This window comes from Malurus melanocephalus, unplaced genomic scaffold, assembly GCF_030028575.1.
Source record: "Malurus melanocephalus ecotype Western Australia unplaced genomic scaffold, MMel_1.1 scaffold_113, whole genome shotgun sequence".
NCBI lineage: Eukaryota > Metazoa > Chordata > Aves > Passeriformes > Maluridae > Malurus > Malurus melanocephalus.
In genome coordinates this window covers 1,899,962-1,918,385 of record NW_026623345.1, presented here as the reverse complement: position 1 = coordinate 1,918,385, position 18,424 = coordinate 1,899,962, and the positions used below count along the sequence as shown (strand labels likewise).

The 18,424-nt window shown below is 43.4% G+C and overlaps 1 protein-coding gene across 3 annotated transcripts in view; it reads right to left on the bottom strand.

Annotated features, from left to right (window-relative positions):
* Nucleotides 1-18,424, bottom strand: part of FAM219A (family with sequence similarity 219 member A) — a 91,825-nt gene that overhangs the window by 31,938 nt on the left and 41,463 nt on the right. For all 3 annotated transcript variants that reach the window (XM_057369631.1, XM_057369633.1, XM_057369634.1), the window contains exon 2: nucleotides 6,528-6,627. In XM_057369631.1, the coding sequence (XP_057225614.1) occupies nucleotides 6,528-6,627 (100 nt within the window). The remainder of the gene's footprint in view (nucleotides 1-6,527; nucleotides 6,628-18,424) is intronic.

The following is an 18,424-nucleotide window of genomic DNA, read 5'->3' as shown; positions in this document are numbered from 1 at the left end:
ACACATTAAATAAATGCATCACCCAATGCTGTTTGTAGATGCTGTGGTCTGTTCTGGAGCCAATTTATATTAATTATACTGGGATATACCTGCTTCCCTCAAGTGYTAGGCAGAAAGACATCAGAAGGAACTACAGAAATAGTAACACCTGGATAATTCAGAACTGGGGAAATGTTACACTGTGGTGGAACAGGTGGAACCTACATTTAAGGGCACAGGGCTTTGAGAAGCCAGAAAACAGTACTACTGCCCTTTTCTTTGTTCATTTTTKTAAAGATACCAACATCTGAGCAGGCAGCCTTATCATCTCAGCTGCAGTTAATCTTTTTAATGTCAGGAACAAGCTGTAAATCACCTTTGGGGACCTCTTTCTTTTAAACCAGTTCTCTACATACCTCACAGAAACCAGTGATGAGAGTACCATGTACTTGAGTAATGAGACCTCTGAATGGACCACTGTGTGGTGCTGCCTGCTGGAGTTAGGCTTTGCTAGACCACGTACTTTTTACTGTCATCCCTACTTCAAATACTGACTTTTTTCTCCCTTCTATCAGAGAATCTCAATAATTGGCTTGATTTGTTTTTCCTCATAGCCTTCTGAGATGCTTCTCTTATTTGAGGTGACTGGTGGGTCAGACGAAGAAGACAACCTATAATTTGCAGCCCTGGGCTTCTCCTTCAGGCAGGAAACACCTATTCAGACTCCAGATGCTTTGGCCCATTCTCAATACAAAATAAAATAATTTATGCAGAAGCAGATCTTCAGGATTAGTTCTCCTTCCTAGACTATCAGACTATAGGTACTGTAAAAAATGGCTAAAAGTATKATCTGGCAACACCCCCAAATTATCCAGTTACCTTACAGTTTCCTTCCTTACARCTTTTTACCTGAAGGAGTATTAGCTAAGAGTGGTGTGTGCCACACAAGATGTGAGCAGGTGTGARTCTGTTGGCTTTTGAGGTGTGTTGGAACCCAGGAACGTGTCATGGGAGAGGTACACGTGCCACCATGGAGGGTTGGGAAAAGCCAGTGAAGCCCAGGTGCAATGGCGTAACAAATCAAGCAAATCGCAGTGACATTGGTGAACCTCATGTCATATCATTCCCATATTCATGTGCTCAGTTCCTGGGATTTGATGACTGGAACCTCCCTTCCCTCTGTCTCAGCCCCTCACACACTCCTTCTGCCTGGAGCTCTCTGCTGAACTCCAATGACTGCTCTGTTCCAGTTTGTCTAAATGGCTTACTCTTTACCCAAGCCTGTCTCATGCACCTCTTTCTTTCTGCCCCTCTGCTTCTCTTCTAACTAGCCTGCAATAATATGCCTGTCAGAACTGGTTTTCTGCTCTCATCTTTGCAGGCTGTCTGCAGACAGCCCTACTACCCTTAATGTGATGCAGCTGTTCACTCTCTCATCCACTCCAAAAAGAGCCTGGAAATATCCTACAGGAAGGATGCTACCGTAAATCTGTGTACACTATTCCTCTTATGAATTGAAAGAGTATTATGAGATAAAAAAAAACGTTTAAATAAATTCCTCCCAAGCTCCCTAAGACTTCCGAGTGGTGGGCTGCACTTGTGTCTTCATGAAGGAAATCAATAGCTGTACTGCTACTGCTCTCTGGCTTCTACCCCACCCTTCCCCCTGCACAGTGCACAGATTGTGTTCAAGGAAATGGGGGATCCCAGGGGAGCAAAATGGCTTTTTGCACTTAAGGTAATGATATCACTTGAGGTCGCCATGCAAACAGTTACAGATATGAAGATCTGCAGGTTTGTCAACAGAGCTGGAATCTGGGGACCTAGCTCAAGAGTTAGAGCATTTTTATAAAGTGTTTCCCTAATTTACCTACAGAGCGTCCTCCCAGAAACAACAGCTGCTGTACCTAATTAGCATTAATCACCTTGTTACAGAAGAGCAACTGGGAATAGTACAGTACTTGAAATACTGACAAAATGATACACTAATGGCATTGAWCTGTCCAGTCTACTTCAACTTCCCCTTTATTATTCTCTTTTCTGTATGAAAAGCTTTAGAAGTCACAMGTTTTGGAGCAGACTGAGAAGCGATGATGCAGAAAAGGAGCCACAGATGCGGGCAGACACAGAGCCTTTGAGCCTTCACAAGATGCTTGTTGCCTGCTCTGTTTGTGACTGCACTTGCCATTTCTGCATCTTGACCTGAGGCAAGAGCAGTGCTGGAAGGGGATCTCTGAGCACGGCAACCTTTTGAACAGCACTGGCATGGGCTGCTCTGCTGTGTGCTTCGTGGCTCTTGGATGGAAAGCTTTAAAWCAAGCTCTGAAGCCACACCCTATCCCAGGAGAAGGGGTTAAATACCCACAACCAATTGAAAGATCAATCTCAGACGCCACATGGGGCAGTCTGTAGTTTACTGGGATCAGAGACCTTCTGTACAGTTTCAGCCAGAAATGCACCAATTTTGTTAAGTTGAACCCTGAGGGCTTTGTAGTTCTGACTGATATGCCTGGTATTATTCCTCCCTGATCACACAGCAGCTCAATATGTGCCATGAATGCACAGCAGCAAGCTGCAAGGTAGAAGCTAACACGACAAACCTGTCATCAGCCTCTGTCCCCAAATGGATTATCTCCTCTGTTCACTTCAATCTCCACCAAGATGGGGCTCAGTCACAAATTAGTTTTCCCCAAGCCAAGSACACCAGGGAATGCCATTCTCTGTGTCCTCATGATGGTGTTTTTGCCGCTGTTTAACCCTAACAGTCCTGCCTGGTCTAAGTGAACAGCATTCCAGTAACTCCCTTAGGTGGGACTCAGTTTCTCTAGTTTAGACTCAGTTTTCACATACTTTCATGACCCCTTTGAGGAACCTTCCAAAAACAAGTGTCTTTTTTCCTATCTAGTCCAAGGAGAGGATTTGCATCTAAGGCCACAGGCACCTTGGCAGACTGAAGGCTGGTGTGAGTGTCTCTGTCTCTCTACCACACATTCATCTGTAAACAGGCATGCAGGACATTTACTGCCAAGCTCCCAGTGTGGTGGATGTGCTGATAAAGACACCTCTGCCACATTCCTTATCCCACCTGTTGCTTGTTTTGCAGCACTCCAACCCATTTCYGCATTGCCCATTCTGTTTTAACACAAATTAATGTCACTGACTACTAGRTAAGACAGACACACTGTCTGGGTAGGGATTTCAGACCAGAGRAGGGAAATTAAAAATGCAAAACAGAAAAGCAGATGGCATAAGCTTCATTAAAATAATATCTCATCTTCTGGGAATCCTAGGAGGATCTGTTGCCTTCCAGTGGATGTGGTGCCCTGAGATTTACACTTGGGGATTATTCTGTCCCTCTCTCTCCCCTTATCATAACTCTCTTCTGTTTTCAAAAGGCTTGTGGTATGTGCTCCATCTGGATATGGCTCCTAATAAGGATGTGCTGGAGACATCTCCTAAGCACTAATGTACACCCAGCCCCCAACCCATGCTGTCAGGAGTCTCCTTATCAATGATCTGAAAGAAAGAAAGAAGCATCACAGAGCCTTGCAGCTCCTGACAGAAAGACAAAGTGGGTTTTAGAAAAGTAACAAATAGAAAATTAATATGGATACAGTATCAATATCAGGGTTTAAAATTATGAACTGGGAGATCTTATTTCTCCTTGGTGTGATGTTACCTTTTTTGATGTGACTGTAGCATCAAGCGCTCTTCCATTTATAAACCAGGTGTAACCTTTAGGAAATCACAATAAATGTAAGACCCGTGTGAAGTTYTTCTTGTATCTAACTGATCCCCTTAAGACAATGTGTGGCTAAATGTATTTATTTAGAGGGGAAGAAACAGCCAAGGAAAGGACCATTCAGGCAGCAGGATAAATMTGCGTGCAGTGTGTGCAGTTTTCACGCTCTTTCCATCACACTTCAATCACTGCAGTGTCYGGAAGCAAAAGTTGTATTCATGCTGGGTTGGTATTTAATTGAGCTCACTTGAACCAAGCTTCCACCAAGCACATACGACAGATTTATACRTGAATCTTCGCAAACTGAAAAATGACATTTATCAACCTTCCATCAGAACATTTGACATTTGAACAATTGACTCTGATTTAACAGTGAAAAATGCCACCATCCATATGGAAAACCTGCAGTAGGATTAAACCCTAGTTACTACCATTCCCAACAATGGCTCTGCCAGTTAAGCTACTAAACTTYTATGTACCACCTAAATTTTTTTCTAGCCTTAAAGAGATTAAAAACAACCCTGATATGTTTAATGCAGAAGGGATGAAAAAATCTAGTCAGAGGAAAGAGGGCCAGAGCTGGGAGATGCAATGATTAAGCTGCTAGAAAATTGCAGAGGCTGGGCAGATTTTAAGAATAAGAACAGCAGGAGCTGGTGTGGATTAAAGGCCTGTTAGACTGGCTACAGACAATGCTAGTAGTTTCATTTTGGCTCAGATAACCTACAGCTCTCCTAAGTATGGCTAAGAGCAGAGAGCCGATCCAAGTGCCACTTGATATGTGTTCACCTCATTAAAGAGGCACACTGTTTCCAGAGAGGTGTTGGAGCAGACCTCTYTGGAGACAAGGCAGGAAGATGCCTGTGAGCCTTGCAGGACAATTCCTCTGCAAGGTAGGTTTCACCCACTATTCTCTTCATAAGCATATTGTGGTCAGCACTGAGTTCACTGGGTGKAAACACCAGCTAGAAAGGAGGTCCTGGCAACAGGATGCCTCTATCTACTACAAAATCTGTTCAAACATTTCCAACAGCTCCCTTTGACTCTTTATGTCGCTCAGCCACTGGCTAAATGAAATAGAATTTTTCCTATGTGGAAAAGCAGTTCTGGTGAAAACGCTAATAATTCTCTTCTATCTGATCCCCGAAAAAAGAACTGGTAAGTTCTGCAAAAGTGTGACTGTGACCTATTTTAATCTGTTAGTCGATTTTAATAATTAGTAACYGTCCAATCAACTGATGTAGTCATCTCCAGATAAATACCAGTTTACAGAAGACTGAGTTTCTCTTGCTATATTTTTCTCTTTTCTATTATTCAAGTTTTCATGTTTTTCCCTCTATGCCATTTCTGAGTCTTTAATGCACTCTTGTCTCCCAAATAAGCTCTACTAAATTTTCTTTGCTGATTCCTGCTTTGTTTGTTAAGTGTCATTTATGAATATATACATAAAATGACCGTTGGACAACTCCATTACCAATGTCCTTCTTCTGATACTTTCTCCTTCAACACTACCTGATGTATTTTGACTTACCAAGTTTCTCATTCTAATGGCTTCATTTGTAATACTGAGGTTTGTTAAGGATCTACTTCAAATTATTTTCCATTTAAGTCATGTTTACCCTGAATCCAAATCTATTTTCAATCATCTGATATCCTAGAATGCTCTCATGACTTACCAAAGTCAAGTCTAAAAAAGTACCATTTCCTGTCACGTTAGTGAATCTCATGAGGATATTTTTATTGCSTGGAAAGGCCAAGAATATCGCAGACTCACCAATAATAGCATCAATTGCTCTCTAACCTGTTTCCTGGTGTTAAATTATCCAAAACAACTACTGCAGTAGTAATTATCTGTCTAGTAACATTAAAGAACTCTCTTGGCAGTGAAAAAGGATCCTGGTGGCATATGGCATRCTGGCGGTAATAATCTTTTACCAAACTATGAATTGTGCTGTCATTAACACATACTGCTGCTCACTGCCAGTTCCTCAAAAGCAGCCACTGGTTTTAGAGTATTCATGCCTTGCATAGACACCCTCAATCAGCTTCAGCAGCATCCTCTCAACTTCACTTGTGCTGATGTGAAGGACAGCCAGGGGACTGCTTCCTTCTCCTAGTGGGAAATATTCCACACTTAGATTCCCATTTCTTTGCAAAAAGCACACCATTCCTCTGACTTGTCTGTCATCAGTTTCTTGATGCTGTGTGGCAAAAAAAATAGTTGCTCAGGTTTTGGTGGCAAGACAGGCATGCGTGGATTGCTGTCCTCTTGTAAGTATGCAAGGAACCACTATATTGTGGTAACAGGATGATTCTGCTTCCAGAGCTTAAAAAATATTCCTCAGAAATAGCATGAGTATTTGTATGAGAACCTGTACAGACTTAAAAGTCCTCCAYCTCACAGTAACACATCTCTGCCTTTTCCAGGTAGTGTCTCAACACTCTGATCCTTTCCCTTTTGTTTGCAGCTATTCTGCTTCTCTTTTTACAATCCCTCCATATTATCTTCATTCTTTATCTGGCCAAACCTTGATCTCAGCTGAACAAAAAAACTGTATGTTTAAAAGAGCTACGCTTTGCTTTTACGGCATAGCTTCCTTCCTTTACCACATCCACAGATACAGGGGCTTTACATGTTTGTAGGTCAGTTCCCTGAATCACAGCAGCAGAATCACAATGATAAAACTGCTCTGTGAGCTGTTTGAGCCGAGCTGGCATGCTCAGCCACATGCACAGAGACCTGCATATGATCCTACATTTCAGGCCTTGGATTCAGTCTTTTCACTCTCCATCAGCAAAGACTCACCTAATTTCACTTGAAGTGGGGATGGCTTATAGTTCATGGCTACAGTCTCTCCCTCTCTCGTATCACAATCTCTGTCCGAAATAGCGGCAGCTGTTGGATCCTGTTAAGAAAGAAGAGAAACAAAACAGAATGGTTTAGCTGAAAGTTCTGCAGCTTCATCTCTGAGTGGCTGTTAGGCGACTCCACCCCCTTCACACGCAGAGGGAGCAGAGAACATGCTGGTGTTTTGAATGCTGAAACTCAGGGGCAAAACACTGAGATTTGGAAGCACATTTAGKATGTTAAATGTACCTCTGGAACTACCAGATTTCACTATCAGGCTTAGATAATGAATGACACTAGGAATACAATATGGATGGTGGGTCAGGAGTTCAAATTCAGCCTGGACTGCCAGTAGTCTTGAATAATTTTCATGCRATGACTCCTTGGGTTGTTGCATGAAACACATTTACAGTTTCAGATGAATTCCAAGCGGACCAGTCAACTTTAAACTTAAAACTAAAAAGTTTGAGACCAGGTCTGTGTGAAASCCAGCTTGGAAGGAATGAGGGCTACACGGGTAGCAGAATTCAATTTCTGATCCCTCTTGGGACCTATTTCATGGCTGACAGGAAAGATCTGTCAGCAGGGTACCTTTCACTGTCACTGAAATTTCCTCCTGAAAAACAGATCTCCCCAAACACAGTCTACTCCTGCCTACTGGCAGATAGCATGTATTGAAATCTATGGTAAAGCACATCAAAGACCTTAACGGAGAAACAAACTACCAAATCAGGCAGTTCTACCCCTGCTAAAAATATCTGAAGTCCTCTCACAGCAAACCGCAAACCTGTTGGAACTCTCTCCACTTAGCACCATAGTGAAAATTTAAACTGGTTWTCAAACATGTTCTAACCTAGAGGTTAGAAATTAAATTGAACATACACATACATCCATGTGTATGTAAATTTGGATAGATCATAGGTAGAACTTCACAGGCAAAGTAAACATTCAGTACTAGGTGCAATATATGAATAAACCATCMCTTGTAAGAAATGGAACAAGGCATCATAAACTAAATACTAGCAYACTATTCCAAACTGGTGAATTGATATTGCCTCTCAGTTTCCAGAGTTTTTACTTTGTGTACAATTTCTTGCAAAATGCAACTCACCATTTGGCAATGACACCTGTACACAAAGCAGAACCTCTGAGTTCCAAAGCAAGGTAACATCACTCTTCACTCCCATTTAAAAAAAAAAAAAAAACAAACAAGCAAACAAACAAACAAAAAATCACTTGTTGAGCTACTCTTCCACCTGCTTTCTCTCTGCAGTGCACATTAGCTCTTTCCAATACACTGTGGTTAGTTGATAAGAAGTGATTTTTTAAATTAGGCTCTACCTTGGCAGAAACTGGTTAAATAACATACATAGGGTTTTATCAAAATCAAGCTCCTTTGCACTACCCAGTGGACTTTGACAGTACTCATAATGGATGGTGCTTACCAGAACTCACATTGAAGGACAATTCTGAACAAAAGACAATTTCTTTTGCTTTCCTCTAATGCAGTCATTGCTGCACTTTTCCTCTAATGCAGCAGTTCAATGGCTACTCAAAAAGAGAAGATTGCAAACCAAAAACCCCATCTCCAGGAGAACAATTAGGCATAAATCACAGACCAGTTAATGTGGTATCTTTGGAATACGGATCTGGTCTTAACCGTGCCCAGATGAAGGAAACAGATCAGAATCCAAGCTGCAGGAAAAGATCATCATGGTGGGGCCTCTCACTATTCAGGGGAAGGCAGCACCTAAGATTTGTAGATGCTTGTGGACAAAAGGAATGTCGGAAGTGAGAGGGTCCACAAAAAAAAGGTTCTGTTAGTAAACTGCAACTTGGCACGAGATTGGTACGTTAGTCCTTGCCCTTCTATGAAGCACACAGGAGCGGGTTCAGGATAATAGRGTAAGGTGAAAGGGAAGAGAGAAAGAGAGATGAATTAAAGAGGAGGAGAAAGGGAGTAAGAGAAAAAGAGAGATCACCAGTCCTGGCTCCATCGCTGATCCAGCTGATGGGGTCTGCAGGGTCCTGGGRTGCACACGTGCCAGGACTTTKTGGGGCCACCTTTTTATAGATAAGTTTTCCTGCACTGGACATAAATTTTTAAATTTCTTTGTAATTTAGTTGCTGTGTGCAGTCMATTCTCTCAGACCTTTCTGGAAATAGGTTGRAGGCTTCAGGGTATTCGGTGGTCTCCATATTCCCCTAGAGCCCATGCCTGCTACTTGACCTCATTCCTATGCTTGTGCTGTGTTGTGTTTATCTCCAGGAGCCGGGAGAAGGATATTTGCCCCATAAAAGAGCTGCTCTACCTCCATATGACCCCTTCTCCAGCTACACTCTGTTCATTCTCACTGTGTTTTTACTAACAATCCTTGGCTGCTAGTACCAACAACCCTTGGTTGGCTCCACAGCCATCAAGCTATCAGTGTTTGAGACATCCACATGAGCTCCCTTATCTTTGGGCTTCTACACATGGGAATGGCCAGATAACACAAAGGACACGTCTGTCTGTCAGACATGCTAGAATCTCTCCATGGGGGATGTTTAAGGTGCTAAGTGATACCACTTGAGTCCAGACTTCCTGGATGAGATTCTTTTCTCTGCCACTCTGGGAAAAGGCAGGATACAGCCATTTGTAAGGAACATGACTCCAAGACCTGGACGCTTCCTAGTTCCTGCTGAGCACAATAAGCAAGTCCTTGGAGCCCCAATCTGCTGGCTGCAGGAAGGCATGGGAGTAGACACCTTATGGGAAATGACATAGTGTAATAGCCACATACTGTCTCCTGTGCTGCTGCAGTCCCGCAGAGAGTCCACTGAGCTCAGAGCCAAAGTTCACAGGGCAGAGAAGGAATCTGGCCATGCCTGGACTAGCCCAGGTTCATGTTGTTAAAATCATGCTAAAACTCTAAGTTCAAACCAGCCTTTACTTTTCATGGCAAGCTGATGTGCTGACAATAGCTTTTCCTTTGTAGGTAACCTGACCGTGACATTAGACATGCATTTGCATCAACAGAGGGAGGAGAGAACTGTTCTGAGGTGCCTTTGAAGATTTGAACTCTGAGCCTGGACCAGCAGACTCAGCTGGAGAAATCTCAAAAATGGGCTCTAGACCAAACACACAGAAAAGGCTTCCTAGGCCTCCAGAGGAAATGAGTATGATTTTCAAAGTGATTATTTCCATTCTGTCTAAGACTCTCATCTTAAAAGGAGACGTATCTRTCCTTGGAGATGCATTTCCCTCTCCCCACTGTCTACAGAGGAGGCCTGGCAAGCTGGTGGGACTTCTGACACTGGAAGTGGGAACAATGCAGGACAAGGTAGCAGAATCAGCTCTAGGAATTCTTCCACAAGGTTTGGCACGATGCTTTTCAGCACCAGCAGCACATGTTAGAGCTGCACAAGAGATCCACGATTTGCACACAGGGATCACAAGCACCATCAGACTGTRTGAYCACCARTGCATGAGCCAGGCCCGTGCCCTCCAGAGTGAAATGGATTTCAGAGGGAACCGAGCTGGGCCAGGGACAGTGTCTCCAGTGCCAGTGGGTATCTATCAGGAGTGGCAAGGCACTGTCATATTTCCCATCCATCACTTCACAGACATTCTGCAGCAGCACACAGAATTCCATAGTAACAATACCCACTGAGAAAACAGCAGCATTCCCACGCCAGCTCTGCAGGAGCTGTCTCTAAATGAACATGCTCTGCTTCTGTGCATACTGAATGGGTGCAGTCCTCTCTCTGCAGCTCAACTGCCCAGAGAAACGTTTACTTGACTGATTAGCCTTTKGCCTGTGAATGCCTAAGAGCACACTGAGACCCAATGCATGCTTTTGCTATTGGAATTCACTTGGCAATTTTTTTCTTTTTCACAAGCCTCCCTAGACCAATACACTCAGGTCTGCCCCCAACACCAAAATCTCATCTACATGGTGTGACTGGTCCCAGGCCAGAYGATGTGATTTCTTTTTGCTCGCTGGGGACAACACAACATTCCCAAACAAAAGCACAGTGCTGAGGAGTGGCTGCAGGGCCTAGATGGCTAAAGGTATTTAATACATTTAAGGGATTTTTTTTTGTTCCTGAGGCCTCCGTATGTCTTAATTCCTAAGGAAAAATACATTCAATCAGGGCACTGCATGAACATTTGGCTGGGGCCAGAGTTTAATCAAAGTTTTCTCCCCACATGCTTACAGCTTAATTGGGCATGCACAATCACAGCATTCGAACGGTGGGGAGTTTTCTTACTGGATTGTTTGTTTCTATAGGCTCGACACAAAGGATCTTGAAAACTGCCCTCCTGCTAGGAGCAGCCATGTCCCAYAGTGTGTGTACCATGTGCCATTTCTGAACATCAGAAATTAGTTCCAGTGAAGCTTTGTGGAGCAGGAGCGCTGTGAATCATCAGTATGCAGGAGCACAGAGAGAAGGTGAAAACACTTTAAACTGAAGTCTGGGATTTAAGGAAGATGGCAAGCTCAGCAGGCTTYTTATTTTTTCTCTTTTAATTCACTTTCCATTTTGCAGTACTTAATAAGAAAGCATCAACTCAACAGCCTTTTACTCTTATTATGTACCTCYTCCAAAAACCCACACTGAGTATGGGGGGAAATTGCCCCAAATAACCAGAAAAGTACACCATAATGGAGCTGGATACTTTGCACAAGCTCACCCTTGCGGCAACTGGGAAAACACAGCTTTCTTTGCCTTCCTTCACAGTCAAGATTTCTGACCTCTTGCAAGCTCAACAAGGCTCAGCTTTCCACTCAGTAAATCCTTGGGGACCACAGTGCATGTGGAAGGGAGTAGGCACACACAGTTTCTATGGTCTTCAGCTGCACCTCAAAAACATCTCTGCAACTAGAGAAATCTCTATCTGCCCATTCTTCCTATCCTCAAAATCAGTCATATTTACAGCTCTTATGAAAGTGTTCTCCTAGTCTGTGGGAATTTCTATGATCACCAAAGCAGGTCTACTKCTTTCTTTGGATAAAAGCAGAGGGGCATGAATCGCCCTCATCCTCTAATCTCAAAGAAAGCCSTAGTATACAGGGTTTCACCATCACTTCTCTCCATAGTTCAGAGGCTTCTGGCTGACCACCATCAGTTGAATCAGTATGAGCCAACTGATCAGGAATATCATCCAGCTAATTTGTCTCTCTGCAGTACCCACCARTGATGTGCTTGCTGTCTTCTGCCCTACTTAAAAGTTGCTGGAAGTCTTGGTACCARCACATGAAGTGTGTGACAGCTTACAGCAAATGCTTGCAGCTCAGCAGACATCTGCTTTCTGGAGCTTCCCATGTGGATTRCATGCTGCACACAAATGTTAACAGGGAAGGACAAATCCAAGCATTTTGTTTCTTTCCTACATCAAACATTGAGTCTGGAAAAACGGATAGATGTTCTGTGTATGAGGGACTAACCTAGTGAGCAGAAGAACAAGTGAGAAACCACASGCACCCTGAATACAGGGAGCACATTTGGGTCACGGAGAAGTTTCTATGATTCCCATGTTATCACTCAGACTCTTGAGCTCGAACATTGTGCTGCTAATAAATATTTATACCTTCARTCTCTCTGCTCTGGGAACAGAAAATCCTATGTTGTTGGCAGACTGCYGTAAGCTGTGCCACGGTAGGTATTCCTGAGAAATCTGGTGGTAGGCAGAAAGCTTCTGGGGAGGGGACTCTGATGTGTACAGGTGGGTATGTAAAAGGTATGTAAAATCTCAGTGTTTTGGAAAGCACACCTCTGTAGCTTCTACATATCACTGCAATATAGACATAAAATATCTATGAACATAAAGTGCCTAAAAAATCCACCAGGAACAAAACCACTGGGAACCAAGATGTGCATRGTTTGATGTCTATGTAAGAAACAGMATTAAAGCAAAGGCTCAAGTTTATAGGGGATCAGTTTTATAGGGGATCAATCCAAACCCACCATATAGATGAACTACGGTCAGTACTAATGGCATATTAGCAAGAGAAAGGAAAGTGTCACAGAGTGATGTACAGCAGGAACAGAACCAGAAATGCTTTATTTCTCAGACTTCAGCTTAAGGAGTTTTGGACCCCATTTCTTCAAGGGAGATGTAATCCCCCATGGATAAAAGCTAAAAGCTACAACCACCCCAGAACATTGCTGGAAGAATGGAGCTGCTCAGAGTAGAAAGGGAAAGACTAAGGACAGATATAATAACTATATATATAGATATAGTATCTTTAGATACAGAAAAGGCTCCCAGAGAGAAAAAGGTGTATAATTTTTTTCATGTTTCTGCTCATAAGAGTAAGAAATCATTATCTAAAACTTCAGCAGGGTTACAAGGAAATGTCATAGAAAACTACAGAGGTAAGGCTAAGGAGCTGTACATTTGCCTCATGAAGTTTTGGAATTGTTGTTGTAAACYCAGGTTAGAAACTGATGTCACACAGAAAGTCAACAGAGCTGATCTGATTTTCAGGCAGACTGATCCTAATTTGGTGCAAACTGTGAAGATCCCTGGTCTTTTTAGGTCCTTTTCCCCATCTGTCTCAACAGGAGAAGAACTTGCTTCTAGGGCAGACTTACTTAGTCAAAATCGTACCAGTCTATCCTGGAAGAGAGGTTCTCCAAATTCTCCTATCCACTGCCAATGGATATAGCTGACCTTCACCTTCTCTCTGTGTGAGCTGAAGAAAACAATCTTTTTCCTAAGTCTGCCATGTTGAATGAACTCCAAAATCACATGGGGTACAGAGCAGAAGGCTCCTGGGAAGACATGATTGTCACTTTTCATCAACATGTACACTCTGTCAGATCCAGAGMAGTAACTGTTCATCTCAGCACCACCACCCTCCCTGTACCAAAGTCAAAATAAATGGCATTTTGGCGACACAGTGACTGATGTACTGAAAAACATTCTGATAGCTACTCACTCAGTTTCAACAAAGCAATAAACAACAACTGTTTATTGACTTTCTACCAGCACTGCCAATGCACCACTTATAGCATTGCTAGTTTTCTTTTCTGAGCAAATACTGAACAGATCTTGTTTAACAAATTAGGCCTGCAATATCTACTATAAGATCCAGATTTTGAACCTGTTTAGTTAATAATTGTAAGACAAATTGGTATTTGAAACCATTTTATTTCAGCAGTTTGGAAGCCAGCAGTATTAATATTGCTGCATGATTAAAACCTCTAGTCTTATTAATTAAACTGAAACAGAATGTCACTAAAATGACTTTTTGCTGTGTACACTGCAGTTGGGATAGCTCAACTCACTGACGGTAACCACGAGTTCAGACTATTGCTTTGCTTCAAATGGGAGCAGAAGAGAAGTGCCAGTCTCCCTGTGGATGCTGCAGTGCCTGTAATGCTCCCTTGGAACCCCAGCCATGAAAGGCTTGTCCGAAGGGCTGCCACATCCAAGCTCAACAAAACAAAGCAAACAGAAAGGCATAAGCTGTGGAAAGGGAACAAGATGTTTCAGAAGTCTGTTTTCCCTAATCAAAAATGACATTCGCAGCACAGGGAAGAAACTCCTTTTTTTTTTTTAGATGATGATGTATGACTAATCCTGGGAGTCTACAGTAGCAGAGGAAGCACCAATTCAGTAACTAGACCAAATACTTTAGGAAAGCATTTGAGGGACAAAGAAGAAAAACGGGAGTAATTACATGATTTCTGTTAGATTTCCCTCTGAGAAACCAGCAGCACAAGCAGCCCCTGGTCCTTTCCTTTCAATCATCATAGTGTATATTTAACACCATATTTCCCTCCAGGCTCTTCTCACACACATAAGCCATCTCTATTATCACATGCATTTATAAATTTGGTATCTTCTGCTAGCTCTACATGACTTAAATTGGATCATTAACATTGCAAATTAGAGAAATGCCACACTGCACTCTGCACTGCCTGCAGCACTTGCCAAGTGGCTGCCATGCAATAGCTATTTAAAACCAGCTATTAACCGATATATGATTTCTGGATGATTCAATACCAAAATAATTCCTTCCTTGTAAAGGATATATACTTGAAGATATTACACCTTTCCCTTTGTACCTCTGATTATACAGCCACAGCTCTGAGGTGCAACATGAGTATTCAAGGCGCTAAAGCATCACAGATTCTTGGTAGCTGTTGTAAGAGCCAGTTTAGCAACTGGCATCTGGCCAAACCAGGATAATAAAAAAAAAAACCATACAACTTTACAACTGCTCTTTAAACCTCAACTCTTGACATTAGCATACCCTTAAAATGATTAAAAAAYTGAGCAATGTGTCAGAGCCAAGGTCACAGAGTGTATGGAGGACAGAGGCAGGAACAGGAGCCCAGGCTCTTGGCTGCACATTGCAGCTGAATCCTATGGAAAATTGCACAGCCCTAGTGCTGATTACAAGAGATCATGGCAGGTTCTTGTAGTGACTGAATTCATGCCCACTGGCTACTGTTTAGAGCTTATTTCAGGTTTATGTTCCCTCTTGACTTCTTTAAGGCTTTAACAGAGCCTTGCCACGAGGAACAGTCTGTTTTCTAAAAGAGAGCTGTTTTCAACCTCAAATGAAGACCTTCACAGACTCTTCTGCATGGTGGAGGAGAATTGTGCTTCATTCCCATGGACAATTCGGGGGAATTGTGCCTCTTTCCCTTGGACAGCTCTGGGGAACTGTTTTCCCATGGAAACCCTAGCACCTAGAGAAACTGGCTGAGGAAGTGCARGACAAGTGGACCCATCATGAAACCATGAAATGGTGTGGCTGTCAGCATARATAGAGTGGTTTATGGATCCTCTCCACAGCCAGCTAGGCTGTCCCAGCAGTACATGGAAGACTAAATTAAAGTTTGCCAGAAGGAAACACTAAAAATTTTGGTTGATTCTGGCAGACACTGCAGAAATGATATATTCTGACAAAAAAAAAGACCTGGCACGATACAAATGACAGTAGGAGAGSCCTGTTGTAGTGTTGTTAGCTCCCACTGATGTCCTGGAGATTGGATAATTGCTTCCACAGGCCACTGATTGGATCCAGCACGGCAAATATGATGTTATTAAGCTTTTGGAGTCTCTGGCACTAAGAACAATAGCTGGAAAAGCTGGGATGGCTCCACATCCACACCTTTCAACAGACCAAGGGCTCTGATCAGTGGTTCAATGTCACAGCTATTACTGGCACAAATCCAGGTTCACTTGTTCTTTTCCAGTTGGTTTGGGTTTTTTGTTTTTATTTTTGAAAGGCAGTTGATTCTTACATGTTCAACTTCTATACAAGCGTGATGAATGAAATCTTGTTCTTCACTTCTGGAATATCCCTYGCACCTTTAATCCAATCCCTCAGACCCTTTTCTGAGCTGTTGGATTGCTTCTTCTGTTCGCTCCTTCTCCAATAATAATTTTTCATCCTGCCTCTCTTGTGCACCTAGTAAATCTCCCTTCTTCCAGAGAGCAAGGTGTCTGGCTCTGCAGGCTCTCTGTCTCTGGTCTCCACCCAGCAAAGGTGACAGRCTGTAAGGAGGATACAAACAAAGCCCCAAAGAGCACTATGGGACCCCACCACTCTGGAACACAGGCTCTCCAGGGAGGCAAACATGGCACCAAACCTGTGAGATTTCAAGAAGGATTTGGACAATGTTCTCAGGCACATGGTGTAACTTCTGGGGTTGTCTTGAGCAGATCCAGGAGCTGGACTGTACGATCCTTGTGGGTTCCTACCAACTCAGAATGTTCTGTGATTCAAGAGATTTATCAGGAACCATAACGGATGCCAGTGGCATCCAAAGCTCTTTAACAAATACAAAAACCACAGACTTTTCCAACACAACCCCAAAGATGTGCAGCTGCTCAAGGCTCATGCACCAACTAATCTGCCACACTGCAGACAGGTGGGGATCTCAGCAGTGTGTACCAGTTCAGCCTGGACAGAGCAGAGACTCTGACACAGCCTTGTTGCTGGCTCAGACCACTACTGGGAGGAAGACCTGAAAGTTCACACGGCCATTCTACAAAGGTGGATGGATCCTAGCAATAAAAAGAATACTAGTGCTGGTTTCTCTGCACTGGTAGAGAAAACAAAGCTACCACCCTCAGAGTTCAGCAGCTCTTTCCTTGTCCCGAGAGATGGAGAGCTCAACCATCAGATTTCCATATTTATAAGGAGAGAGGTTCTGTTTAGCCAAGCTTGCGACAGAAATAACCCTGCAAACAGCAGCAAGAACAGCAGCACGGCAAATACATCTGAGGGGCAGRGATGTGAAAGCCAGGGGAGATCTTAAGGTGCTCTCTACCTTGGCATGGCATTCCAGCCCTGCCGGAGGAATTCTGAGGGCACAAATAATTTCAGCTTCTAAAATAAGAGCTCGCCTCACCCCCGCCCCACACGCCTGTATCTCCRTGACTAATTAGCATCCAGAGGGATAGAGATTCTCTTCTGATAAAGCAATGTTTGGCTCCCTTCTCCCCTGACACATTTGTATTAGAAATATCCTCATTATGTGACTAATCAAGAAAGCTGAGACAAAGGCACAGAAGCAGACTTAAAGAGAAATCACTGATTTTTATAAAAGTGGCTTATAAATTATTCTGTCTTCAAAGGGCAGGGATACTTCCTCCCTCCCAGTGCTGAAAAAAAAGTGCAAAATTGAGGTTCCTGAAGAAAAATCCAATTTTATTACCAGCRGTGAAGAGGTGGTTCTTTTAATTCCACTATTTACTGAGCTTGCTCCCAATTTCCTTGGCTACTGCAGGGTTGCAGTTTGTGCACTGCAAAGGTCCTGGATCGCCTGCCAGCCCCATGCTGCCCACAGGGGCTGGGCTCAGCAAGGTGTCTGACAGCTGCAACACTGCCCAGCACTGTGGATGGGAAGYGACAAGGCTGGTTAGCAATTTACCACACTGAGTTTAAAAGTCAGCAGCACACAAAACGTCAGCCACATCCCTGGCAGTCTCCTGAGAGGGTCTGAAGATATTTTAGCTACATCTTTCATGTAGCACAGCGGGCTGAGCGAAGACCAGAGCGTACTTTGAGGTAATCTAGGTTTGGCAGAAGGTCTCTGAAATAGAGGCAAGWGACACCATTTAGCAGCAGCAGAAGAGCTTTTTAAAGGAATTTGTTTCCCTTCCATGCTCCCTGGAATGAGCTGGTGTCCATCCAGCTCCAGCTTGTCTCCTTCACCTCATGCTGACAGCACCAGAAAGAGATATCAGACCAGACAGCTTCCACCTCYTTTCTTTCAAGGCAGCCCCTTTATCAGCTGAAATCAAGCCATCTGTCTCTGCACCCTTCGAGGAGCTGCAGCAGATTGTGGAGCATGGGAGGATGCACTGCGTGATGTGGAAGCAGAAGGTCGGGGAAGCTCATTGCACGCACAAAAACCCAACCCAGACCCCTGTTTGAGCTGGGAATGGAGATGAAAAGGTGAGTGCACCATCRTTGCTCCCTAGGACAGGCGCAGGCACATTCACAAGCCCTTGCTCTTTATTCAGCTCCCTCCAGGCTGCTGCTCCTTCTGCTGTGGAGACACAGCTCCAAGACCCTGTGCTGGCCCTCCCTAAGGCTCTGCTGGAAGGCAGACTACTGGGAGCCATGGGGAGGGGGGCGTTGCCTGTTTTGCTCTCTGACTGCCCAAACCTTGGCACCTGGAGTGTTTTTTTCAGTAGCCAAATGTCTACTCTTTGGGATGAAATTTTGCACTTTGGATGCTTCTCTTAGCCTAATTTGAAATATGTACCTATTTGTATATAATTCTRAAAAGACACTATTTTGTTTTATTGAGGTGGGGTGCTGGGAAATCATTTGGTTACAGTGAGCCCTTCCCTCTAAGCRATATCCCTCTCTGTAAATGCATCCCAAGGCTGAGGA